This window comes from Lutzomyia longipalpis, chromosome 1, assembly GCF_024334085.1.
Source record: "Lutzomyia longipalpis isolate SR_M1_2022 chromosome 1, ASM2433408v1".
Lineage (NCBI taxonomy): Eukaryota > Metazoa > Arthropoda > Insecta > Diptera > Psychodidae > Lutzomyia > Lutzomyia longipalpis.
In genome coordinates this window covers 21,121,096-21,148,157 of record NC_074707.1, presented here as the reverse complement: position 1 = coordinate 21,148,157, position 27,062 = coordinate 21,121,096, and the positions used below count along the sequence as shown (strand labels likewise).

Below are 27,062 nucleotides of genomic sequence, written 5' to 3'. Positions count from 1 at the left end.
AAAAATTGGATTTGTGTTTAATTTATTGAAAAGAACTCATTCGTGTTTGTGGTTTATAGTACAATCGTGTGGAACTTTCAGTTTAAAGAAGTTCACAACACAACGAACTGATTGGAAGTGATTTTAATATGAGTATTTCGATTAACCAAAATGGATCAGGTCTAGAACAGCAGGTAATGCAGCACACCAATTTTCAAATCACATTTTCACCCAATGCCTCCGCTGTGGATCCCACGGGAGTAGTGAAGGACTCAAGGTTGTGATCCGGAGGGTGCTTTGTGACTATTCCGGGGGCACTTGGATTGTGAAAAAGTGGCGAAAAGTGCTTGAGAAATCGATGGTGTTTGACGGAATTTGTTGAAAATCAAAATGGCCGCCAATGAAACTCATTGTACAATGAAAAGGGCATTGAATTTTCTTTTTGCTCTCTATTGTTCAAATTGATGTTAGCCGTTCAAACGCGCTTGCCAATATTTTACATGAATAATTTTACCTCAATGCTATATCCCTGATTGCTGTATCGAATGATTTTCTACATTTTTCATGCATTTCCTGGCGAATCTTATGTAATTTTGGCATTTTCCGTGCACGGAAAATGCCAGAAATGAGTCGCTCTGAGAATTTTCTCTATTGATCTGTGTGGAAAGGTAATTAAGGTAGCCCCTTTTCTCTCTCTCTCTTCACCACCCTCGCAGATTGCTGCTCTGGACTTGCAGGAAAGTCGGGGATCTTCGGGACCGAAGCCTGACATCTATGTAATTCCTCATTTACGCGAGAAGAATTCTAATACTAGTTCTGCTGACTACGATAGAGGTTACGAGCAACGTGATCGATACGATAGAGGTGATCGTGACTATCGCGGTGGTGGTCCAGATTCAAGGGATTATCGCAACGATTCACGGGATTACAAAAAGTAAGTATTTCTCTGTGTCTGTGTGTGGAAATCTTCCGGAACGTTGATCTCCATTCCCGGAAAAGAAAGACAATGGAAATGCAAAAAAAAAAATAATTTCACCAAGAGACACAAATTACTCTTGTTGAATACATTTTCCCTTATGTGCCTCTATTCACAACATCGTGAAATACTACGTAAGAGAGAAAGAGATGTGTCACAGTTGATTTCCATTTAAACTCTATAGTAAATGACTCATTCAGTTACTTCTTCCCAGGGGCTAATCATTTCACTAAAAACATGTCTCTTTTTTTTCTCTTTATTTTTAATATTTTAAAGAATTTTGTTTGTTAAATTAAATGCATTTAATTCTCTATTTTAATTTCAGTTCTGGCGGTGGAAATCGCCGCATTGGTGGTAATCGCGGTGATCGCGATCGGGATTTCTCGAATTTTAAGCGTCGCAGCGACTTTCAACCTCAGGATAATTTTCAGAACGGTGGCCCCAAGTACTACGATCGCCGCGGCGATGATTGGGGACGCAGCGGACGTGGCGGCGGCGGCGGTGGCGGCAACGGCGGTGGACCGCGTGAGCCGATTAGAGGGAACAATCGCTGGCCAGATGCACCAGCACGTGAGGGTCCAGCACCAGGATACGGTGGTAAATGGCGCGGGGGTGACTCTGGACGCCCCAGCCATGAAGTTGATTGCACCATTCCCCTGCCAAAGGATGAGCTTCTCGAACAGGAGTTGTTCGGTACGGCAAACACCGGTATTAACTTTAACAAATACGAAGACATACCCGTGGAGGCGACGGGAAGCCATGTGCCACCACATATCACATCTTTTGATGACATCAAGCTGACAGAGATCATAAGTAATAGTATAAGTTTGGCACGCTATGACAAACCAACTCCGGTGCAGAAATATGCCATTCCCATTATACTGGCTGGACGTGATTTGATGGCATGTGCCCAAACAGGTAAAAGAAATCATTATTATTTTTTCTTTCAATAAGTGAGAAGGTTAAAGAGAAATTGAGGAAAGAAGAGGCATTGTGTGAGAATTTGTAAAATGATGACACACTTTCTATGCAAGAACAAACCATGTTTGCATATTGGCTTAATCTTTTCTGATTATTGCATTTTCTCACAACAATGAAAATGAAGATTCTGCATATAAGATAGCCCCATTTTAATTAACACAATTTCTGCTCCAAATTAATTCATTTTATCACACTGTTACTGTTTTAAATCTCAAAATTATCACACGGCATTCATGCCAAGCGGAAAAATTTGCTGATTGTGTACATTTCAAACAATCATAAAATGATTTTTTTTGTTTGTTTTACTCTTGAGTATTGTAAACAGTTTCGGTGGATCATTGAGAATTTATCTCAAAAGGAATGACTTTAGAAGGTCTAAAAAAAATCTGTTTATTCAGATAAAACTTTTTGTATTTGTTCATTTTTTTATTGCTGCAAATGGCATTAAATTAATCAATAAAAATCCATTGAAATATTGGCGAAATCATTTGAAGTGAAAGTGTGAAGGAGTCTGGCGAAAGTTTGCGTCTTAAGAGGTAGAAAAAAAGAGCAATTTATGCTTTTGCAGTGAGTTTGAGAAAATAATTGGGGCGAAGCAGAGTAATTTGCACACAAATTTACGACAAAAAGAGATTTGTGTCGTTGATTCATATTTTTTTAATGCGAATAGCTGTTGATTTTATATGATTTTCAATGCATTTTTATGATTTATGAGTATAATATTTTTTTTTCTTTTCTTTAATAGGTTCGGGCAAGACGGCGGCATTCCTCGTGCCGATCCTAAATCAAATGTACGAACGTGGTCTGGGAACACCGCCAAGTAGTGGCAATCGTTCGTACTATCGTCGTAAGCACTACCCATTGGGGCTTGTTTTGGCACCCACTCGTGAGTTGGCTACACAGATTTTTGAAGAAGCCAAAAAGTTCTCATATCGCGCCCGAATGCGCCCCGCTGTCCTCTATGGTGGTAACAATACCATTGAGCAAATGCAGGAATTGGATCGTGGATGCCATTTAATTGTGGCCACACCGGGACGTTTGGAGGACATGATAACACGTGGTAAAGTGGGATTGGACAATATCCGATTCCTCGTCCTAGATGAGGCTGATCGTATGCTAGATATGGGCTTTGAGCCACAAATTCGTCGTATTGTTGAGCAAAGTAATATGCCACCGACTGGGGAGCGTCAAACATTGATGTTCTCCGCAACATTTCCCAAGGCAATTCAGGAATTGGCCAGTGATTTCCTTCACAATTACATTTTCCTCGCTGTGGGACGTGTTGGGTCAACATCTGAGAATATAACACAGTCAATTCTGTGGGTAAATGAGTCCGACAAGAGATCCTATCTGCTGGATTTGCTCAATTCATTTAAGGATGGCAATCCGGATTATACGAAAGATAGTCTCACACTTATTTTTGTTGAGACGAAAAAGGGTGCTGATGCCCTTGAGGATTTTCTACATCGCTATGAACATCCAGTGACAAGTATCCATGGTGATCGTACACAGCGTGAACGTGAGGATGCTCTCAGGTATATATTTTACCACACTTGCTGTTTAATTACTCTTGGATGGAATTTCATGTAATCCTATCTGTTGTGTTGTAGGTATTTCCGTTCCGGCGTCTGCCCAATTCTCGTGGCCACAGCTGTGGCGGCACGTGGCCTGGACATTCCGCATGTGAAGCACGTCATAAACTTTGATTTGCCATCCGATGTTGAGGAGTATGTCCATCGTATTGGTCGTACGGGACGTATGGGGAACTTGGGGGTGGCAACGAGTTTTTTCAATGACAAAAATCGCAACATCTGCGCTGATCTTGTGGAATTATTGGTGGAGACAAAGCAAGATGTTCCCGATTTTCTCGAAGAGATTCTCACGCAGGAACGTTCAGGTGGACGTCGCGGTGGCGGCGGTGGTGGCGGTGGCAGCCGTGGACGCTACGGTGGCGGTGGGAATTCCTTCTCATCGCGTGATTTCCGTACTCAATCTTCGGGCAATCGTGGACAATCGAATAGAAACCCTGGAGGTTCCCGTGGCGGCCCAGGTGGTGGCTACGGTAAGGGTCTGTTTTCGTTTTCTTTCTTTTATTTATTTTATACACAATACTGCCCTTCTTACAGGCAGATTATTCATTCTTTGCTAATTTTTATAAACATCTTCTCTACACAGGATCCTACTATGGGAACGGTGGCGCTGGAAATTACGGTGGAAGTTATGGGAATTCGTACTCCAACAATTCTGGCCCAGACTGGTGGGGAGATTAAATTACATATTTTGCATTACAAAGCAAAATGGACGGAAAAAAAATAAATTAAAGGGGGAGACTTAGGAAACAAAAAAAATTACAAAATGAATTGCAACAGAAGAAAAAAAAAAAGAAACAATCTCTTTATTTACTCCTCCCTCCTACATACTACACTATACTTTTTAATAAATAAATAATATACAAGATTTACTTTCATGTGAATAAAATACAAAATTTAGGAGGAAAAAAATATTGTAAAAAACTTTAATTGCAAAAGAAAAAAAATTCAATAAAAAACAACATAAAAGAAAACCAATTGCATCTCTCCCTCTTAAACCCCTCAATTTATTCTCAAATCTTTACTACACTAATTTATTTCAAAAAGAATATATTGATAAATAAATAAATGAAAAAAAAGTATAAATGAAACTAAGAAAAATATAAAATATGAAGAAAATAGATGTAACAAAAAATAGGAACACATAGTTAAAAAAAAAATAAATTTAACGATGGAAAATGAGATAAAATGGTATATAAAAAATAACTGTTAAAAAAATAATTTTCCCTATATAGAAAACTATTGAAAGGAATAAAAAATGAGGAGAAAGAATTATTATATTATAAACGGAAATTGAAGAAGAAAAAAAATAATGTAATAACATTTAAAAATTTTGTTGGTGTGTACAATTTTTCGAATTTATTGTGTACAATGAGAGATGTTCATGAGACAAAGAAAACCATTGAACAATTTTCTTTAGGAGTTGGGGGAGGGTAGGTCGGATAATTTGTGAAATTATAACGACTCAACCCAGCACTTTGTTTAGAAAAAAAAAAGAACAATTTCCGTATTTATTTTTGAGTATGATATATTTTCATTTAATTATGCTGTCCCAATTAAATAAAAAAAAGAATATAATAGACATTATTATGCAAAATATAGAGAAAAAAATGAAGCATAAGATCCACAGCAAGCGTGCAAAAGATTTTTACGCATAAAAATTCAATGCAATTCTTATTTTTTGGCCGGATGCAGAAATGCTAAATTTTTGTTTTAAATTAATAAAAGAAAATCTAATAACTTTTGTACCGAATTCGTTGCAGTTGCAGCCGTTTTATTGATGATGATGATTATAAGAAACAATCCACATTTATGAGGAGAAAAAAAAACCCAAAAGAACAAGAAGAGAAAAAAGGATACATACAGAAATTACGCAAAAGAGTTCCTAAATAAGAAAAAAAAATATTCCGTCTAATGAGCGGAATATTGGAAACAAAATAAAAGAAATCTAAATGGGACTTGTACTTTTCTCAAATTCACAGGAGAACAACAAAAAAATGAAGAATACAAATAAAAAAAATGGATTAATTAAGATTAAAAAAAAAGAAATCTATAATATGCAAACGACTGTGATAAGTGCGATCTATTTTTAGGAGAAAACAAGATAAGAACATTTTCTTCCGTGTGCAAAAAAAATGGCAAATTTTGAAGGATTACAAAAGGAATGGCAAAAAGGAAAAAGTTTTGAAAAAAATGGCTTAGGACACACACAGAGACAGAATAGAACAAGAATTTGGTATGGGAATTCTTCCAGCGATTTTCTCTTTCAGTACAAAATCCATCGAACTTTACTTTCACGTTCTCTTTTTTATTTTTTTGTTTGTCAAATAAGTTAATAATGTTTAATTAATTAAAAGAAGATGAAAAAAAATATCAATACGTATATATTTTATTATTATTATTATATATGTGAAAAATCGTTAAATATTTTAACAATATAATAATGTAATAAAGAGATTTGCGTGCCGCGTGAAAAGCTGTGACTGCAACTTGTAGAAACAAAAGGGAGAAAAAATATTAATTTTAATGAATAAAATGAAGTTGTAATAGGAAGGAAAGAAAAAAAAAGCAAATGAGGATAACAAAAGAATCCTAATGAATGATTGATTGAGCTTTTTTTTGAAGGATTTACTTTAATGACACATTTAATGATTATTTCAAACTATAAAAGAAAGTATAAATAATATAACAATTTATTTACTTTTTGTCTTTTAGGGATGGCAGATTCTTTTTGCTATTTTATTATTGTCATAATAATCACACCCTTACTAAAATAATGTATAATGTAGTTTTTTCACGTTTTTTTCTTATGCATTTAGTAAGAAAAAAATTTCATAATACACACCCATGCTAAGCTAAATAATATTGTAATAATAAAGTGGCATAAAAAATATTTTATTTATTTTCCAGCAAATTCCATAATGTGATCTTCCCGAAACCTAAAGGAGGTTATTCGTTTCAATATGGGGAAAATCATTTATTCGAAGAATCAATCAGGATACACGAAATTTTGATGAGGATAAAAAAAGAGCCAAAAATCACAAAAAGTCTTAAAAACGCAATCAATGACGTCACTATTATGTTTCTGTCGTTGCATGAAACATTCTTGCTGATGTTTCATTCAGAAGCTTGGCATGGTTTTGCTTTGATCATACTCATGAGTGTAAACTAATTTTCCGTTTGGAAATGATTTTTTTTTGTGAATCTCTACATTCTCTTTGTGGTCTGAGAAACAAAAACATCATTCATGTATGAAACATCAACGCGAATATTTCACGCATTGAAAATAGGATGATGTCCAACTCCAAAAAATCGTTTGATTTGAGTTAATTTCAAGCAGAGAAGAGGATTTATTTACAAAATTTCAATCGAATAAAAAGAACAATAATGACGTCATTACGTGAATTTTTTGGAATATTCCTGGCAAGTTTTTCTCACGAGAAAATAGAAAACCTTTTTGGAGATTTCTTATTCTTCTTTGGTCTTTTACAAAATTACTCGTATTCCGAATGTTTTCTCGAATGAATGAATTTCCCACGTAGAAATGAATAAACTCCTTTGAATCTAAAAATAAAATCAATTTTCTTGAAGAAAAAGTCTAAAATTCTGCAGCAAAAAAAGCTCCATTTTGCTACCATATTTTAGCATGGGAGTGTAATATTTATTAATTCCCACTGCAATTAAACAAGAAAAGAAGAACTTTACACCGAAGAGAATTAAATATAAATAAAAATTAATCTTTTGTCCATTGAGAGTTTATTTCACAACTTATTTTTTTTTCTTTAAACCTCATGACACAAAATCTATTAATTATTTATACTGTAATAAAAGAAATTAATTCACAAAGTGTAATGAATATAAGAAAAAAAGGAAAAAAAAACTTAGAAATTGTGGTAGAATTAAAAGTGAAAAAAGCTTAAATGCCTATTGTTTCGATGTAGCCATCACCCCGTTCGGGATCAAAGAAGAAGAGATTGTGATGCGGTGCCTCCTTTTGGGAGACACTCTTGATGACTTCCTGGCCAACTACGCCGCCCACAATGGCAGCAACGGGTGAAATTTGAGAGAAGACGTGCGTGAATGCGGAATCGGGGATAATTCCGGGAGCAAGATCATCGCGATACTGGAGGAGAATGGCTCTATCTTCGGTGGCTTTCTTGTAGCATGGATCCCTCTGATGTTCCTCCCGGAAGCGATGCAAGATCATGAACATCATCAAGGCGAAACCTTTGCGCTTGATTGTCTTGAGGTACTCTCTCTTGCGACAATCGAATTCAAAGACATCCTGTAGCGGTGGGAATAGGAGGGTCTTCTTGGTGGGTACACCCACAAGTTCCGTCTTAATTTTGTCATTTTCCTTCGAGACAACTTTGTGCTTGAAGACATCCTCGATGAATTGATGCTCCTGCAGATCAGCAAATGAGTACCCAAACATACCCCAGACATCTGTTCCAAAGAACTTCACACCCTTCATGCGACAGGCATTGTTGATGCGAATCATCTCCCGTCGTGGAGCTCCAATCACAATGACAACGTCGTAAGCTGTGAAGAAGTTGTCCGGCTTCTCAGTCAGCACATCCTTGTCCGCATTAAGCTCCACCATTGGATTGAGTGCCTGAGCTCGTGCCAGAGAAGCTTCAGCACGATTATCCCCCAGTGCTGTTACAGGAGCGAGAAATTGGGAGCATCGATCGCCCTCTGAGACAACATTGTGATCCAAGAAGGTGACTGATTTCACTCCAGCCAAGATGATATTCTTTGAGATTTCTGCTCCTAGGCCATTAATACCGCAGATGAGAATACGTGCAGTACGAATTCTGGAAGAATTTACAAGATTTTTTCATTTTTTCTTGAAGGAGAAGCAATTTTGAGGTTAGTTTGGAGGAAATCTCAATTTTTTACCTCTTCTGTGACTCCAGACCCCACAAACGGATTTGCCTATCGTAGAGTTCAGCTTCCTGCACAGTTAGTTCGGTGGAGATTGAATTTTTACTCGCAACTTCCGTCATTTTCACCAGAAAACGCTAACAACAGAATGCTAGAACTGCCGGGTGCACTGAAAAGAAAAGTTTTGCCACCCCTGCATTATTTGTTTGGTTTCTTGGATGGAAGAAATTAGTTGTTGTATTGATTTCATTTTGCGGAAAATAACTGAATAAATGGAGAAAATAGCAGTGAAAAGTGATACAAATGCAACAACAAATGAAAAAATTCCCGACGGAAATACCTTCCTGATAAAACCAACATTAGAGAACACCTTTCAGACGTTTCAAGTGAAGGAAATCATTAAGGAATGTTTAACCAGCATCCTCACTGGTAAGAAAATCCCTAGAATGACATTGCACCAGGTTTCTTTAACTAAATAAATCCTATCTCTGGGATTTCAGACAAAATCTACTCCAAAGAAGAAGTTCCTGTCTGGACGAAGCAGATTGCAGATGATGTGAGCAACAAAATTGTAGATCTGAAGATGAAGAGGTACAAGCATGTGGTCACTGTGACCCTTGGGCAGCAGCTAGGAGCTGGATGGTAAGGAAAGAATTTCCGCATGAATTTCAATGGGAAAAGAATCAATTTAATATTAATTTTCTTGCAGCAAATACATTTCTCGCTGCAGATGGGATGCAGAATGTGATAGCCAGGTGTCGGATGTGTTCACAAATTCCAGTCTCTTTTGCGTAGTAACAGTCTTTGGAGTTTATTTATATTAAATAAACACAATAATATTTAATTATTGATTTTAATAAGAATTGATTAAATAAAATCGTCGTTTTTTTTAAAATCCTTTCAATGCTTCCAATGATTTCCAATGGAATTTCCAGCCAAATCCGCGACATTTCGCTGGTTGCAACAGCAATAATCGTATCTCAACGTTAATTTACGATATTTGCTGATACAAGCAACGATTTTTTTCTTCTGAATAAAAAGTGAAAAATTTTCATCAAAAACGAGATTGAATTACAAAAATGACGACGGATTGGGATGAAATAAAGCGTCTAGCAGCTGATTTTCAAAAGGTGCAACTTTCATCGACGCTACAGAGGTGAGAAAATTGCAAAGAAAATTGTGGATTTTGCATAAACTTTGAACTTTGGCAGATTGTCGGAGAGAAATTGCATTGAAGTCGTTTCCTTGCTGGTTGAGAAGGGATTGCTGGAGATAATCTACACGAATGATGGGAAGGAGTACCTTACGCCCGATCATCTTTCAACGGAAATCCAGGATGAGCTGTACATCAATGGGGGACGTGTGAATTTGACTGAAGTCTCCAAGACAGTCAACGTGGACTTGACCAAGGTGGGGATGAGGAGATTGTGCCAACACTGATCAATTTTTAGGTACTTAAAGGCAATTTAATTCGTTCTGCAGGTCACAGCTGCAGCTAATAGGATTGCCAATAAGAGTAAGGATGTTCATCTGATTTTGGGTCAGCTGATCAATGAAGACTACCTCCAGCGAGTGGCTCTGGAGATAAATGAGAAGCTTATTCAAGCTGGAGAAATATCTGCTGCCAATCTTGCTGAACAATACGATTTGCCAGCTGATTTTATTCTCCAGAAAATCATTGAAAAGAACCTCGGAAAGACGATTCATGGCAAGAGAGATCCAACGGATTCGAAAGTATTCTTCACTCAAACTTATATCTCTCGTTGCAAGGCCAAGATTCGCGGAGCTCTTGCCGCATTGTCACGTCCAACGCCAATTGCATCAATTTTGGGACAGTGCAAGATTAAAGATAAGATCTTCTATGCGCTAATTGATGAGATTACCTTCGATGGGAGTGTCACGTCGAAAATGTCTGGTGCTCAGTATATTCCGAATGTCTACAAGAAGGCCCAGAATGAGTGGGTGACGTCGCTTTTTAAGCAAAATGGTTACGTTCAGCATGACACCCTCTCGCATTTTGGTATTTCCGACACAAAAGCCTTCATTCAGCGTCAGCTGCCCAATGAGGAGTTGGTTCATTTGGAGAAGTGCACCGTTGGCAAGAGATTTGTTGAGCAACTCGAAGCTGCAATTGATGAATGCATCTCCAGTGCATCGTATTTGGATGTTACGACGATCCTTCCGTCGGATCTAAGTCAGGGTGACATTGAGAAACTCCTCGAGATGGCTGTAAAACCAACAGTAGCCAGGAGTATTCTTATCTTGGAGACCACTATCCTCACGCATACTTTCCTCGATCGTCTTGTTGCGCCGGCAAAGCAAATTATGGAGCAGAATGTAAAGAAATCCATTGAGAGCGGCAAATATCAACAATATTTGGCTGAAAAATTGTCTTCCGGTCGTCCGGTGGGTGCTCAAGAAGGGACAGGAGACTCCAAGACAGATCGTCGTGAGGAACGACGGCGAAAGGCAGCCGCGGGAAAAGGTGGTGGAGGCACTCAAGGGCGTGAAACCAAGACAAAATCCACGAAGAAACACTTCCGCGGGGGTGGAGGTGAAAAGGGTGGTGCTTTCGATTCGGATTCCGATGATAATGGAAAAGTATCAAAGAAGAAGAATGCATCAACCATTGAATTAATCACTGTTAAAGAAATTGTCGGTGTGATTGAATCATCTCTCGATAGTGATGATTTATGCTATCTCGCAAAAGACATTGCCTTGCATTTTTATCCGTAAGTCAGACAGACTATTTATAATTGACCGGATTAACCGGAATGTACCTAATTAAAATTCCTTCGGCTTGCAGACAATTGAGTAAGGAAGCTCTGCAGACGGCACAACAGGTGTTCGAAGCGAGTTTGCAGAATTCCACGCAGAATCGCCGCCAGACGCATGCTGCCCTGCAGGAGAAGTTGAATAATCTCATAGGGGATGTGCGTCTGTATGAGAAAGGGCTGAAGGTGAGTTGGGTCATTGTAAAAGTAATGTGTGTTAAAGGAAGATCAAGAATATCAATCAAATTTTCATTGATGATGAATTGAGAACTACAAGAGTTACTTTCTCATTGACCACTATGCAACACTTATAGGCAACCTTTCAAGGTTATCTTGTTTTCAGCTCTTTCCCACCGATGTCCAGCAACAGTTGATAAAATATCTACTAAAGACCCTCGGTACGGACATTGCGAATGAACTTTTCTTCTACGTTGCCACGGAATGCAGCCTCAATTATAGCACGTCCACCCTCACGACGGAGCAGAGGAATAGCATTATGCAGGAATGCAACCAAGAATACAAAGCTGCATTAATGGCGCTCAATAAGAGCATTTCAGGGCAATCTGTTGATGATTTTTTGAGTGCAAGTGAGAGTGCACTGCAAGAATGCAGTATGATCCTCAAGAAGATAGACAAGAAGAAAGATCGGTGAGTAGAGGAAGCAATATTAATTTGCAGTTTAAATGATCGATTGGCAATAATTTGCTAAACTGCATCAAACTCATTCCGCCAATTTAAAGAGCTTCGTTTATTTATGCGTATTTTGCAGATCACTAATTTTGGGACACAAACACGGTCTTCTAGAGCAACTGGCTAATTGTACGGATCCCGCTCTTGTTCTTCACTTGGCCTGTCTCGTTATCTTCACCATTTCCACACAGTGTATGCTTCATGCATCTGGACGTCATGTGGCTGCAATTTTGGCATTTTTGCAACCGCAATTGCAACAAGATCAATCGCAGCTTCTTACGCAATACCACGATCTCGTGCTGAAGGTCTTGACTGTGGCTGAGGACGATGAGGAGGGAAAGGAAAAGGTGCTAAGTCAACTTGGGGATTTGATGCCCAAAGTTAAGGATGTAGCGTCGTCGTTCAAGAAGTCAGCAACATCGATTGAATAATACCCGGTAATATTACTCCAAGTTCTTCTTAATCATTTACCTCCTCTCATGATATTTGAGGCGTTTTATTACAAAATTTGAATCATATTTTTGTTTTTCAATTTGGCGGAAGTTTTGGTCATTCATTTTGTTACAGCATTTCCTGAATTTTTGAAAATCGTGTCATAATTTCTCATTAATGCAACGATCACTCATTTTTTGCCAATTTAATGTGTCAAGAAGTCAAACAAATTCAACCAATTAGGATTGTCTTGAGCACTACATAATTTTCTCTTTGTGGAAAATTTTTACTTAAATTCTGTTTAAATTAACTTTGCACTGAGGCTCCACCTGTTTGTGACGTAGTACGATTTAGCTGTTTCTCAACCAATTTAAATATGACGTTTTGAAAGTTTTATTCCCTCTTCATCAGGCCTACAAAGGACAATTAATCCGATTTTGATAAATTCCTCTCTAATTTTTTTTTATTCATTTAAAGTTTCAGTACAAACTTGCTTTAAATAGAGCAAATGAGGAACTTTTTTTTATGTATTCGCGTTCTCTCTGTTATGTGTGAGAAAGAAGGTGTGGACTATGTGGATAATTTGATTGATGTTGCATGAAATTTAATACCGCGACCAAATAGTGTGACTGGTAACAATGCTTTTTATTAAATCACTTAGAATGTTTTCACGACAATCATATTAAATTGCTCCTACACTTACTAATTGAACGTTGAGTAATGGGACGTTCGAAATGTATAATATTTCTGATGAAAGTTCCGCAAAAGTTTACAACGTGGCCTCTCTTTTTTTGTTCTTTAACTATGTGAATCATTTGTAGGAAGAAATGCTATACGGGTATTGTAAAATGATAAAAATGCTCAGAATTTTCACATAAAATGTGGTTGGTCGTCACATATCCAAAGGATTGCCGCGAAAAACCTTGTGCTCTGGATATATTGATTTGCCCAGCCTTTAATTCGATATTTTTTAGGCGTTGGAGGCTCGGGCGAATCTATCTCGTGAGTAATGCCAATAGAAGAAAAGGCATTATCTTTGCGTATTTTCGTGTTAATTGAGCCTGAACATCGTTGCGAATTTGTAAATACAGGTGCAGCTTTATTTTCTCCCACCTATCTAATTTGCGCTATAAGAGATTCCATTACATATTAGCCGGTGGCCAACTACTTAAGTCCATGTTTACACACCGCAGGTTCAAGAACATGTTTAGGTTCGCATAAATTTCAATAATGTCTCTCATGTGTCGGATACGATTCAATTATAATTGTGGAGCTTTTTGCAACGTGCTCTTAATGTAAACATTCGGCAGCTATAGTGTTTTATGCAAAATGAGAATTTGGATTAGGTAAATATTTTGTAAGAAAAAATCTAGTTCTTGAGACGAAGTTCTGATGGATAGGGTTAGAAATTGATTTTGTAGCTTTTTATACAAGATCTCGTTCTCCACTAAATTGCATTTCATGTCAATCGAATTAAGAATTTATGTGCTTTTAATGATAGTTCTCAGTCAGGCTAATGTTGAGTTCGATAAGTTCTTGATTTTTTTTCTTTTTCAAGTTCAATCATCAATCTCTTTCCATATATCCTGTTCAAATTAACTTTGAACCGAGGCTCCTCATTCCTTAGGTGTTGACATAGAACTTACCAAAAGTAGCCTATGAGTTGATTTTATCTAGGATTTATCACCCAATCAAAATTTTTCTTTAAAACAAACTTTCTTATTCATTGGTCAATCCCTGCTCGACTATTTATCAATTATGCAAAGAATAAAATAAATAGAAGTTTATAATTTTTTTTAAAAGAATTTTTAATCAATTGGCGACACAAAAAATCAAAATAACTACAGATTGTCTTGAGTTTAGATGAATTCATCACTCTCAATTAGGCCTCGTGCCTAACAAATATAATATATATGCTTTACTAAATGCTCCCACACTTGATTGGCTGTAAAGGTGGAATATTTTGGTATAGTACAATCAACTTGTGTGTGGCGTCTTTTTTGCGATTATATAGAATTTCAATGCGTTTCACCAACAAAGGAAAAGAACTGCGAGAGTGCAAATTGGTTGATGTTATCATTGGAGAAGATCTATTGAAGATAAACGATTTCAATTGGCGGGAGAGTTGGTGATAACCGAAAAGGCTTGTGTGCGCTATGCGAGACAGCAAAAATGTCGCCTCTTACTCTTGTTTGGCATAATGTTGATTGCAAAATCGTTTCTCTTATCAATCCGTCACAAAATGATAGTGAGGCAACGTGGAAGAATTTATCGCTTGTGCGAGGAAGTACATATCAAGACATTTTTTTTTGTATAATTCTGTAGCATCATGCGTGTTAGTGACTAAGAGACATTTGGGATACTCATCGTTTCTGCTCTTCTTCTCATTTTTTTTTGAATCTCTGCTTGTTTTTTTTTGTGTTATTTAAGAAGGCGCCCCATATACCTCTTCAGTGAATCTCTCGTGCTGATGCACTCGGATTTCTTGGTCGGGACAAGTGTGATGTCACTCAATACACCGAGATACCGACACCTTGGCACACTGCTCGGGACCAATTTCATTTTGAGTTGTATATGCGATGTGCTTCCTGAGAATGAAAGTAGTATGTGAGAGAGTGGATCTTCAGTATGTATAAAGAGTCTGTGGCATATATATTGCAAGAGAGAGATCTCTGTAGCCGGGGCAATCGCGCAAATTCCATGGGATGTGGTTTTGTATGTTCTTTTTCCCCATCATCTACGTACTTTTCTCACTCTCCCCATTGAGGATCTCTCGGTTGCCCTCTCTCACTCTGCCGCAACGATCGGAAAATGTACAATGTGGTTGACTTCGTGTTAAATAACGCGTTTTTATGAGTTCGCGCGGGAAACGAAATGCAGAGAATCCCACAACGCAGCGACCAACAGGCGGCAAAGTACCGTGTGTGTCTAGCTTAGTCGTATTCGAGAGTTTGGGCTGTGCGGTTCATTTCCAATATTATATATTGTTGAAGAGATATACTGGAAATCGTACAATACCACAGTCAAATTGTAGAGGAAGCCTTTTTTTCACACATGGATATTTTTCTTATAAGGCTGCACAGCTTCTCTCACTAAAATAATTTTTCTTTAGCACATTTTAGTGCTCTTCGATCCAACTCTGTGAGCGGTGTTTTGGTGAAAATAATTAAGAAGGAGAAAAAAAAAAAGCATTCGTGAGTTCTGCTAAAGAATTTTTGGCCAGGGTCTAATGAACTTTTCATGAGAAGGAGGAGTGTTGTTGGTCAAGTAGTGAGTGAAGGCGCGCATTATATTATATTCTGTGGTGCGTGCGGCTATAGAGGAAGATATCAGTAAATTGAGAGTGAGAGGATTTAGAATTGTACAAAGAACCGAGTTTAAATTGAGCATTCATTGAGTGAAAATGATAAAGTGTATTATTCAGCGATAAGCTTCTAATTAATTGTTTTTCGCTAAATTCAACTGGGCAAAAGTTTCGCGCCATAAGAGAGTAACAAATAAAGATTATTCCCAATACATCCAAATAGTGGAAAGAAAGAAACGAAAAAAAATTTTTGAGAAAAGATAAATATTGGTGGACGTAGGAGTGTTGAAAAAGAACCCGCACAAAAGTCGGGAATAAAGCCATCGTGGTGTGCCTGTTGAAATGACCGAAGGGGAACTTCTGCAGGAGAACGGAGCGGCTTTTGGGAATGGCGATGTGAGAATTTCCAATGGTTCCCTCGGCAACGAAAGGCACAACAAGCAACCAAAAGTTGTGGCTGCTGGCACGAGTGGGCCCAGAGAGCGGCCGGTGTCGATGGAAATGAAAGAACCACCGGATGGTGGAACACGTGCCTGGCTCATTGTCATCAGTTCATTCTTCTGCAATGGAATCATCTTTGGCGTCATCAACACCTACAGCGTTATCTACCTGCGCCTCCAAGAGGAACTTAAAATGCGTGGAGATCCCGAAGCAAGTAGTAAATCTGGTGAGTTTTTTTCATTTTCATTTAATTAGTTGACTAAAAATGGTGGAAAAAATAATAAACTGAACATGAAATTGGTGAAAAAAAAAGAAAAGAAAGCACAAAATGTGATAATTCTTATCATTTCCCTTTGAATATGTCCGATTTTTTTTCTGTCTTTTCGTGTCACGGTCAAAGTGATTTTTTTAAATGGATAATTTTAGGAATCTAGACTGTTCAAAAAAATTATTAATTTTTTTTTATGATGAAAAGAGAAATTTTAAAGATAGATTTTTATAAAACATGATTTCTGTATAAATATTTTAATTTTATCCAGTAAATTATCAAGCAAATTTTCATGAGAAATACCCTGTCTTGTGTCGAAAGCTACAGCAGAATTTGCACTATTTTATTCTTAAATGAAAAAAGGCCACACCTGGGAATTAGTATTTTTTTTATTACCTAATTAAAAAATATTCCATGCTCACCTGTATGGTTGGATTCTGATGTGAAACACGGCGTCTCTATACAATTTTTCTACTAGCTTTATAACATTTTTTTTTGTAAATATGTGTGACGAAAACGTTTAGAAAAAGGACGAAAATCTCAGATTTATTTTCAGAAGTTCCTAAGCTCATAGAACCCTAAAAAAACGTTATAGAAAAATCGTCAAGAAATGTTACGTTTCACATCAGAATTTAGCAACTGAAGAAATAATCAAAAAATCAAGAAAGAGAGTTTAAGACTAATGTTTCTGCAATTAACGCAAAAATTACAAGAAAAAGAACAGCAAGATAGAATAAAAAAAACGAATTAAACTCTCATTTTATTTTTAATCATTTTTTTTTAATACGGAAAAAAATCTACTTTACTATCAGGCGCATGTTTCTAATAAAATTAAAACTTGCTCTTTATATTGTTCTTTCTTCTTTCTCAGAAAATATCAACTCTTTTTTTTATTAATTTCCTGTTTTTTTTTTCGTTTTTACTTTCGGTGCTACAATAAACTATTAAACTGATTAGTTTTTATGAGTAGTGAATAGTTATTACAAAGGTTAATTTTTTCGTGTCCTTCCCAACATTCCATTTTTACATAACACACTGTTTTACGTAATATCTCTCCAGCAATAAAATTAACCACCTGTTTATTATGCGAAATGGATTAAAAAGGGTGTAGAAACAGAGAGTGAGAGTTCTAATCGCAAATGTGGATTAGTAATAAATGTTTATTGGCTTTATTAGAGTAGTTGCACATGATAGAACAATTCAGAGCGATTTTATTACCTTCTTTTAATTAATCTGTAAAATTCAGGAAATTGATCTTAAAATAAAAATTCATGAAGTGTGAATTTGGAGTGAGCATTAAAGTGACTCAATTAGAAGAAGATTAAAACTGTAAAGTTTTATAAGCTATCATGGCAAAATTCTACAATTAATGATATAAGAAAATTAGATGATATTTCCGAGAAAGATTCATTTTTTGTTGTTGTTTCTTGACCTTTTATTTTTTTTTTTAAATCTCTCTGCCTCGAGTCAAAATCATCGCTAATCACACCCAGTGGGAATGCTTGACCCATAATCTCTTATCAGGCATATACCGAAAGACAAGGGAATGTGATCACAAATATATGGGATGAAAGTGATGGAAAAGCAGAGAGTGTAAATGATTGGAAATTCAGGTCGATTAATTTGTTGTGAGAACTTTATTAAATATGTATGGGAAGAATGCATTTTACTGCGGACAACGAACTAATATCTGCGACTGCATTCTGTATATTACAAATGATTAGAGAAATAGTGTCGCACAATTTGTGAGAACAAAGACTCCCATCGATCGTTGAATCGAAAATTGTGTAAAATATTTTATCAGATTTTAAAGGCTCGCTCTCCTTGGGCATTAATGCCGTCCAAGTGCATTGAATGATTAACGAAAGAGGGGTAATTAGAGTGACGAAAATGCCAACCATTTATGACCTTCTCACTGTTTTAACCGCACAACAGAAGCACTTTGGATCACTTTTCAAGAGCACTCTCCATGATAACGCACGTATAGGTGGTACTGCTTGTTTTTAATCACCAACAGCACTTTATCAAAATACTCTCATTTGCTATGTGAATGTAATTTGTAACATGAAAATATGAGGAAAATTATCATTATTCTTTTTTTCCAAACCATATGCAAACTGTAGTCCTAAGTTTTTCCAGACCCTAGTCTCATGGCTAGCGGGTGGAGGGAATGTGCGAGCTAAATGTCCTAGGCGGTGGATGTACGTGTGAGCGTCGTCCATCAGCACGCTCCGGTATGAGTCAGTCTCTCTCTGAGTTTCGTCGGGAGCGCATGTGGGGCATTTAGTTAGCCGTGCCCTACCGCTCAAATAGACTTTCTAGGTAGCCCAACTTAATTGGACTACATATCAGAAGTGGGATGAAGATCCCTAAAGAATCGCAGAAGTGAAACTGCGAGGTGTACGCGAGTGAAAAGTGAGAAATGTGGTGAAAAGTGTGGAAAAGCTGCGCAATCGACGGAGCGACAAGATGGCGGACGGCAAAATTCTCGGAAAGAGAATTTCTTCCTCATCTGGCAGCGAGGTTTCCGGCACCAGGCAGCCATCAAGGGCCCCAAAAGGGAAACTGTGAGTAGAAACGGGGGGTGTTCCGCCCCCGGGGCACGCGGAAGAGACCATCGCCGAAGGAAAAAGTGGCGGATGGGGTGCCCGTTGGTAAGAGAGAGAAAATAAATGAAAAAAAAAGAGAATTAAATACATGCGCATTTTCTTCATTTTCTTATGAAAAACTTTATATATGTGTATATATATGTAAATGTTGCAACAAAATCTACCCCTGGGGTGTATGAGTGTGTGTGTGTGTGCATGAGAGATCTCTCCGACACGAATTATTCCCGATTGTTTTCGATGACGTCGCGTCAAACAGAAATTTCGAGAATTTATGGCAAATTTTGACAAGTGGTTGCGCGGAATTTCTTATTTCTGGCGATTTTCTCAGAAAAATATCGTGGTGATTGGTGAAAAACAAGGGAAATTCCCAAAGGTAAACAAAAAAGGGTGATAAAAGCCTAGAAATACGTCAATTCTATTCCAATTTGGGTAATTTGCAGTGAATATCCTGTGCATGGCAACTGGTGAAGACACGTTGAGTGAAGAAGACAAGTGTTTTGGTTTTGTGCAAGAAAAAGGAACCAATGTAAGTACAAGAAGGTAATCCATGAGGGAAAGAGGATGACTAAATGCAGAAAAATGCTGGATAGAGCCGCAAGAAGTGATAAACAAGCACAAAAAAGGACAACATGTTTTGAGGTTATGTTGCCATTGTTTCTTTTTTTGGGGAAAATTACCGGATTTGTGAGCATTTGTCCACATTATTTCTGCGAATAACCTCACATTAGTCACCCTCGAGCACCGGGGGGTGCGAGATGTACCATCTTATGTACTAAATGTCGTTGTTTTGGGGTTTTCAGACAACAATGACTACTCCTCCGACTCAACGTCCACGGCTCACTGCAGTGGAAATGGAGGCTCTTATCCCTGCGTTCGAACCTGGACAGAAAAACGGGCTTCTTGCGGAAGAGTGGATCCGGAAAGTGGATGATGCCATCGTCCTTTTTGATATGGATGCCAAACAATCCCTGGTGGCTGCAGTGTTTCGGCTTAAAGGTGCCGCCAAGGATTGGTATGAAGGAACCCAAGGGAACATACGATCGTACAGTGACTTCAAGAAGGAGATTCTACTGAATTTTCCGGAGAAATTGTCCGTGGCCCAAATTCACCATGAACTGAGGATGAGAAAGCGAAAGAAAGAGGAATCAGTGGAGGAGTATTTTCACTCGGTGGTGAAGCAGGCCCGGAGGATTAACCTGCGGGATGACGATATCCGGGACCATTGACCATAGTGAGGTCTCGTGAAGGTTGTATGTCCAAGTAGGGGGAGAAATTTTAATGTAGATGATCTTAAGAACGCACTGATTATGAAAATTAATGAAAATCTTTTAAGAAAATTTCATGTGAATCAGGGAGAGTTGATTGTGGTCACTGCCCGAAGGAAGAAAAGGAAGATGTTGTGGAAACTTTTTGAAATAAAGCATTTGAAGTATTGACATCTTCTGAGTTCGATAGGTCGTGTCATTAGACTTTAGGTCTGGGGTTGTGTGTCCCCTTGTGTTATCCCATGAAGGCCCTGAATTAAAGAATCGAAATGAATTAAAATTCTCGTGGGGTTGGCCTCTTGTGAGAGGGTGTCGCTATCTTGGCACAAGCATTTTCCTTGGGAGGGTACTTGGAGTCACAGTAGCGGGGAATTATTCTTCTAATCGAGTTTGCTGCAGTAGTGGTGGGTTGGATAAAAGAAGATGATTCCGTGTTCAATGGCATTTACTGTGAATGTCGTTGGTGCTGGCAATTATGCCGTGTTATCCACATAATTGTGGGAAAGGTCCTGTGTCATACCATCCGTGGGTGGAGATTCACTGACCGTGGATCAGTAAACCTGATCGTGTAAGGACAGCCGAGCTGATGTGGGGAAAGAACGAACACCAAGGGTGAGGTGGCTGTACTCCAAACGTGTGGACCAGCTACACTCATCGGTGACAAGGGACGTCACCACATCAGTATGGCCGAATGTAGTCCTAAGTTTTTCCAGACCCTAGTCTCATGGCTAGCGGGTGGAGGGAATGTGCGAGCTAAATGTCCTAGGCGGTGGATGTACGTGTGAGCGTCGTCCATCAGCACGCTCCGGTATGAGTCAGTCTCTCTCTGAGTTTCGTCGGGAGCGCATGTGGGGCATTTAGTTAGCCGTGCCCTACCGCTCAAATAGACTTTCTAGGTAGCCCAACTTAATTGGACTACAAAACTGAAAGTTTATTGATAGCATTTACAACAACAAAAAAGTATTCCTTTGTCGCTGCCCACAAAGCATTGTTAACAGCATTTTCGCGCGTCATATAAATCCAGAACGCAATGCAAAAGTTCTACGCAATTTTATTCACAAAGAGTTTCGGCCCGCATTTGGTTGTATTTTTAGCATGATTTTGTATATAGGAGTGGTGAATAAAAATGCCTATTTATAGTGCGAAGAATCAAACAAAAACCCTAATTCAGTTCATCGTATCGAATCAAGGATTTCCTCATAAAGGTATTTTTTCACACACGGTAAAAGCTCTTTATTTCTTCACTTCAACTGTCCCATCTTTCGAATCAGGTGAAGAACCTATGTGGTCTTTTGTCATTATTAAAGACAATGCAATGTGGAAAAGTGTGGGAAGTGAGAGCTTTTCCAACTTGTTTTTGAGATAATTTGAATTAAGTATTGAGTGGAAATTGGATAGGAGATAATTATAGAAGTGGAGGAGTTCTCAAAATTATTAGACCACACTTAACTTGTTGAGAATTCTTACAATTTGAGCAAAAAAACTACCAAGAATTATAAAAAGTCAGAAGCATATACATAGTTAAAAATTTATTCAAAAAGTTCTAATGCTTGATGTTCATTTTCTAACGTTTGACGTTTATTCTGATTTTTCATGTTTCTTTTCTATTTGACTTTTGTTTTCAACGTTTGACTACTTTTTAAACGGTGAACTTTTTTTTAAACGTTTGACGTTCACTCTAATTTAGGTTATTAGGTTCGACGTTTCTTTTCTAACGTTTGACGTTTTATTAAAGCATTTCACTTTTTTATTAATTTCTTATCGCATGAATTTTAATTTAAACGCTCAAACATTCTTTCTGACTACTTCATAGACTAGATTATTAATTTTCTGAATAAATTAAGTAACTTAGCATTCATCTTTTGCTTAAAAGTTTTTTTTTCATAAAAAAGGTCTTAAAATATTAATTTATTATTCCACACTCCATCACACATTGACTGGGAGTTGCTAAATATTTTAATTTACCATATGTTAGTAAAAAAATAATATTTATCCCACAATATGTAATCCACTTAGCACGAATCTAATCGCTTAGCCTACAGAAAAAAATCCGCTCTCTGAAAGTTGATTAAAATGCCCAAGCGATTGGTTTGTGGTATACATATTTATTGATAACACGAAAAATGCTACACCCCCACCTACGGTTATCATCCCATACAATCATTATCTTCGTGTGGGTCTCCCAAATAATGAACTTCGTCACTCTGTGAGAGATTGAGAGATAATTTTCTGTGTGATTTCCCGTGTTAATCCATGTGTGACAAGAAAAAAAGAAATATGATTCCCTTAAGTCAATGAAATCGTACAAATTTTGCGTGAAAAACATTATTGATTGACGGTGTGCGATTATGCTGAAAAAAAATTTAGAGCACTTTAGAGCATTTGCCACGTTTCTTACTAATTTTCCAACAACAAAAAAATTAGCAAGAAAAGTAAACATTATGTGAGCAATTCGAATTCATTTGATAAATTATCCATATGTGTGGCTCTATTTGCAGATTAGCAAGCTGCAAGCAGGGAATAAAAATTGGTAAAAGCTTGCGCGTGAGTAAATTTACATTTCCGCGGATATTTTTAAGAGTTGGTGTTCTTTTTCATTTTATTAAACTTGCGCCTCCTTTTTCTCAATCGTCTAAACAGCATTTGATAGTGAAATGAAGATCCACACCATAAAAATAGTCTCACTCACATGTTGGAATTGTCTCGTGTGTATATTTAGCATTTTGTGCGAACATTAACCACGTCGACAGAACATAGTTTTTTCTAAAGATGAGAGAGTGAGAAAAAAATCAAAAGGCGCGAGAGCATCGGTATGACGATATTTTACGTGTAGCAATATAATTCACATTGATCATAATCGCACCGGCTACACACTTTTTACACAATTTCAGCCTTGCCTGCAAAAAAACGAGAATCATAAAAAGTTTATTTTGTGAAATTAACAAGAATGTAAATGCATAGAATACAAATTTTATGAAATCATTGAGATTGCATGAATGCGAAGAATTAAAGAATATTTTTTTATTCAAAGAGAAGAAGTTAAACTGAATAAATTATTATTTAGCCATTGTAGTGAATAAAGATGTTTTTAAAGGTTTTGTCACAATGTTTTCTTAAATAAATTAATATTTCAACTTTAAACTATGGACTCAATAAACATTGGACACTTAAAGTTATCTTAATGACCGAGATATAACTGTCGAGAAAATTAAAGGAATTTATTCATGCTTATATGCGTCATACATGAACTCATTCGAGGAAACAAACAGGATACACCACGTAGTCTCGTCGACAATAAAGAAAATAATAAGAAATCGACAAATAAATTTACAATTTTCCATTGGGATCAGCTGTGAAAAGACCACAAAAATTTACCTAAAATGCAAACAATGACGTCACATTGCGTTTTTTGTCGGTTGTAATGCATGAAGCATAAAAATACTTTGCCAAAACTCACCAAAGAAACATCAGCGTCAATGTTTTGCATATGAGACAAAAGAACTCAATTGTGACGTCATCTTTTACATTTTTGGGCAATTTTTTCTGGCTTTCCTCTACTGGTTCTAGTAAAAAACTAATTGTATAGACAGTCTACTTAGCGATTTAGAATTCTTTCTAGATCATTTACAGAATTATGTTTTTTTATACCTAGTGTTATTTCAAATAAGAACATGATCCATATGGACATGAATAAACTCCTTTATAATTTCGAGAATTACGTTTAAAATAAAACAAAATCTTAAAACTTTTCACACTTTTTAAATACTTCGGTACATTTTAAGTATTTTTCATCTGGTAGTTAAGCGGAGTAATTTAATACAAACCTATCGCGGATATGAATACTTCTCATGAAAGAAAACGTGGGTGGACAGACCCACGTGTTATGCTTCACATTGCTTCAAAATATAATTTTCTTTTTTTACATGCGCGATTGTGAAACAATTTTGCGCTCTTCTTTCATTGCAAAATGTGTGATTCGATATTCTTTTGCTATCTATCTAATTTTAGCACTCGTTGGATCCCTCACGATTGGTGCCACATTCCTACTTTCTCCAGTGGCGGGAATTCTTACTGATAAGATTGGACTCCGACAGACAGCCATTCTTGGTGGTGTACTCACATCATGCGGCCTCTTGGCATCATCCTTCGTTACTCACAACATTAACGCCCTGTACCTCACATATGGCATTATGTATGGCTTCGGTGCCGCCCTTACGTACACACCCTGCCTCTCCATCCTTGGTTATTACTTCAAACGCTACCTGGGTAAGGTGAATGGCTTCGTGACGGCGGGTTCCAGTGTCTTCACAGCCGTGATGCCCTTCCTCATTAACTGGCTTATTTCCTCATATGGCCTCAGTACGGCTCTTCGTGTTGAAGCTGGCATTTCCAGCGTTATCATCCTGTGTGCCCTTCTGTACACACCAATCGCCCCTAAAACATCGCAAATGCGGATGCGCACTGAACCATCATCACCTGCTGCCAGGAAGAGTCTCATTAATGTGGATAATTGGAAGAAGAAGCGCTACGTCATTTGGGCTCTATCCATTCCTGTGGCACTATTTGGCTACTTCGTACCCTACGTGCATATGTCCAAATTCATTACGGTCGCCTTTGCGGGGAATGACATTAATCTGCCAGTGATGTGCTTGGGTATTGCATCGGGAGTAGGACGTCTTGTGTTTGGCTTCATTGCTGACTTGCCGCGGATCAATAGGATTCTTCTGCAACAGGTATCCTTCTGCTTCATCGGCATCATGACAATGTTCCTGCCTATTACGAGTTCATACCCACTGCTGTTGGTGTTTGTTCTCGCCATGGGACTCTTCGATGGATGCTTCATCTCACTCATTGGACCAATTTCATTTGACATCTGCGGCCCCAAGGGTGCTTCGCAGGCCATTGGATTTCTCCTTGGCTTGTGCTCCTTCCCCCTTACATTAGGGCCACCGATTGCTGGGATGCTCTTCGATCACACAGGCTCCTACACATTGCCATTCATTCTGGCGGGAATTCCACCGCTGGTCGGTGCTACCACAATGCTCCTTATACGATGTGTCAAAGACGAAAGTATCGGTACAGAGATGCACGATAAAGATCCTGTTCAGCATCCCCTCGCCAAGAGTGCTTGGGATGAAGGTAAATGAATTTTTTCTCTCCAAAAATTGTTAAAAATTTATTATATTTCCCTCATTTTTTTCTTTCTCTATTTCAGAACGACCATTTGACGATAGGAAGTTCTGCAATGGTAGAGTACCCCATACGCTGGAAAGGAAGGCATCACTCGCGAGTGCAGGTATAAAAACCCCATTGATTTCTGATGGTGAAAGTTCACACTTAATCCCTGCTGCTTTTGCAATAAACAGTGATTTACTTCATGCACAGAAACGCCAATACCAATATTCTGTGTACTGAAAAATCGCCCGCTTTTTCATCATTCCTTACAAAAAAAAACTCATTATGCACGATTTTTTTTGTATCTACCATAGTTTTCTACATACATTACATATAGCATAGCGAATAGAATTGAAAGCAAAGTAATGTTAATTTAACATGTATATAGTGAGGTGTTCTTTTTTGGGTGAAAATACACAACCACTGTGATAATAGCAGCTTAATAAAAATAAAATTTTGTTAACACAACACGCTTCTTTCAATGCTTTTTTTTTTTGAACACGTTCAATCTCAAAGGATTTTGCACATATTGCTTTCCAGCGAGAGCTTTCTCGGCGTAAACATTCGCTTTTATTGATCATTTTAGCTTTTGCTCTGATTTTTTTGTATATCTATATAAAATGAAAATAAATAAACACAAATGACCATTTTCTTTTATCTTACAGAATCGTTGAATGATGTCGCCAACCAATGAACATTGAACACAAGTCTTGTGTTTCTGGTTCTTTTTTTTTAAAGAGAGATTCATTGACTAAATGTAGGTTAAAAAAATTAATGCTGGACATTTAGAAAACTACTGCAAAGAAAATAAATTTGCTGTATCAAATACGAATATTTTGCCATGGATTGGAGAATCCAATAACTTTTTTTTTGTAATGGTACTTCAGACTTATCACTTACTATCGATTATATACAATGTAATTTGTAAAAATAATTAATTACTTAGAAGAGCTTTAGGAACAAAAAGCAGTTAGATTTAAAATTAATTTGTTGTAAAAGTACAAGGAAAATTTAGTAGGGCTACTTCACGCTATTTTGCGTATATAAAGGATAAATTAATCCGTAATGAACATATTTTATCAATTTTATGAGGGAACTGTGTTGGAGTTAGTGGAGGTGCCTGGTATAAGAGCGATTGTGTGAAGAACATCAACCCGATGGCAGCACACGCTATCCGGGAGTTTAATTCAAAAGTCACAACCGTTACGCGTAAATCAATAAAACATTTTAAATTAAAATAAAATTCAGACAATTGATCATCGACAGTGCTATATTATATTATTTAAAACAAAATATATATAATAATCAGTACAAGATAACCCCTCTCTAGGATGTTGACATGTTATGTAAAACTTAGCAGAGGAAAGAGTCAAATAAATGTCTGTTAATAATTTACATAATTTAGCTTTATTCCTATATTTTGCACAAATACACATACTTTCAACAATGTATATAATGTTGAGAGCATATTGGCGCATAGATGATGTGAATATTTATCCCTTTTGAATGAATGGAAAATTTGCACGATTAAAAATAGATCTTCGCTATCCACTTTGCATTTTTACCGGCCGGCGTGCCACACACAATTTATTTTATTACACCAAGAGGCTACCAACTACGGAATCTGAGCTACAACTAACCAATCGTAGGGTAGACTACCTATGCTGGGGACATTGGTTACTTTTTTGAGGA

The 27,062-nt window shown here is 37.3% G+C and overlaps 5 protein-coding genes and 2 long non-coding RNA genes across 10 annotated transcripts; 5 read left to right on the top strand and 2 right to left on the bottom strand.

Moving 5' to 3' along the window:
• The first annotated feature begins 56 nt into the window (after positions 1-56).
• On the top strand, positions 57-7,446 carry LOC129796936 (ATP-dependent RNA helicase bel). 3 transcript variants are annotated; one of them, XM_055839090.1, is made up of 6 exons: positions 57-173; positions 696-913; positions 1,281-1,873; positions 2,682-3,471; positions 3,547-3,998; positions 4,112-7,446. In XM_055839090.1, the coding sequence occupies exons 1-6, from the start codon at positions 129-131 to the stop codon at positions 4,204-4,206; spliced, it is 2,193 nt and encodes a 730-aa protein (XP_055695065.1). In that variant the 5' UTR covers positions 57-128; the 3' UTR covers positions 4,207-7,446. The 3 variants fall into 3 exon arrangements, with proteins under 3 accessions (XP_055695065.1, XP_055695064.1, XP_055695062.1); XM_055839089.1 differs by having other exon boundaries at positions 3,547-4,004; XM_055839087.1 differs by having other exon boundaries at positions 3,547-7,446.
• On the bottom strand, positions 7,265-8,583 carry LOC129796943 (SUMO-activating enzyme subunit 1). Its single transcript, XM_055839099.1, has 2 exons — positions 8,428-8,583; positions 7,265-8,342 (listed from the first exon to the last, which is right to left on the bottom strand). The coding sequence occupies exons 1-2, from the start codon at positions 8,532-8,534 to the stop codon at positions 7,442-7,444; spliced, it is 1,008 nt and encodes a 335-aa protein (XP_055695074.1). The 5' UTR covers positions 8,535-8,583; the 3' UTR covers positions 7,265-7,441.
• A 13-nt stretch (positions 8,584-8,596) lies between these two features.
• On the top strand, positions 8,597-9,256 carry LOC129796947 (dynein light chain Tctex-type protein 2B). Its single transcript, XM_055839106.1, has 3 exons — positions 8,597-8,841; positions 8,913-9,054; positions 9,122-9,256. Exons 1-3 carry the CDS (start codon positions 8,685-8,687, stop codon positions 9,234-9,236), a joined length of 414 nt encoding a protein of 137 aa, XP_055695081.1. The 5' UTR covers positions 8,597-8,684; the 3' UTR covers positions 9,237-9,256.
• Positions 9,257-9,399: 143 nt separating this feature from the next.
• Positions 9,400-12,394, top strand: LOC129796937 (E3 UFM1-protein ligase 1 homolog). The gene is made up of 6 exons (XM_055839091.1): positions 9,400-9,568; positions 9,624-9,822; positions 9,895-11,144; positions 11,219-11,372; positions 11,530-11,834; positions 11,956-12,394. Exons 1-6 carry the CDS (start codon positions 9,492-9,494, stop codon positions 12,305-12,307), a joined length of 2,337 nt encoding a protein of 778 aa, XP_055695066.1. The 5' UTR covers positions 9,400-9,491; the 3' UTR covers positions 12,308-12,394.
• Positions 12,395-12,497: 103 nt separating this feature from the next.
• On the bottom strand, positions 12,498-15,127 carry LOC129796951 (uncharacterized). Its single transcript, XR_008751294.1, has 2 exons — positions 15,054-15,127; positions 12,498-14,896 (listed from the first exon to the last, which is right to left on the bottom strand). It is a non-coding gene; the product is annotated as an uncharacterized LOC129796951 (long non-coding RNA).
• On the top strand, positions 14,890-26,765 carry LOC129796939 (monocarboxylate transporter 10). 2 transcript variants are annotated; one of them, XM_055839095.1, is made up of 4 exons: positions 14,890-16,279; positions 24,204-25,334; positions 25,411-25,491; positions 26,036-26,765. In XM_055839095.1, the coding sequence occupies exons 1-4, from the start codon at positions 15,955-15,957 to the stop codon at positions 26,062-26,064; spliced, it is 1,566 nt and encodes a 521-aa protein (XP_055695070.1). In that variant the 5' UTR covers positions 14,890-15,954; the 3' UTR covers positions 26,065-26,765. The 2 variants fall into 2 exon arrangements, with proteins under 2 accessions (XP_055695070.1, XP_055695069.1); XM_055839094.1 differs by lacking the exon at positions 26,036-26,765 and having other exon boundaries at positions 25,411-25,838.
• On the top strand, positions 17,134-22,471 carry LOC129796949 (uncharacterized). Its single transcript, XR_008751292.1, has 2 exons — positions 17,134-19,303; positions 19,371-22,471. It is a non-coding gene; the product is annotated as an uncharacterized LOC129796949 (long non-coding RNA).
• Positions 26,766-27,062: the final 297 nt, after the last annotated feature.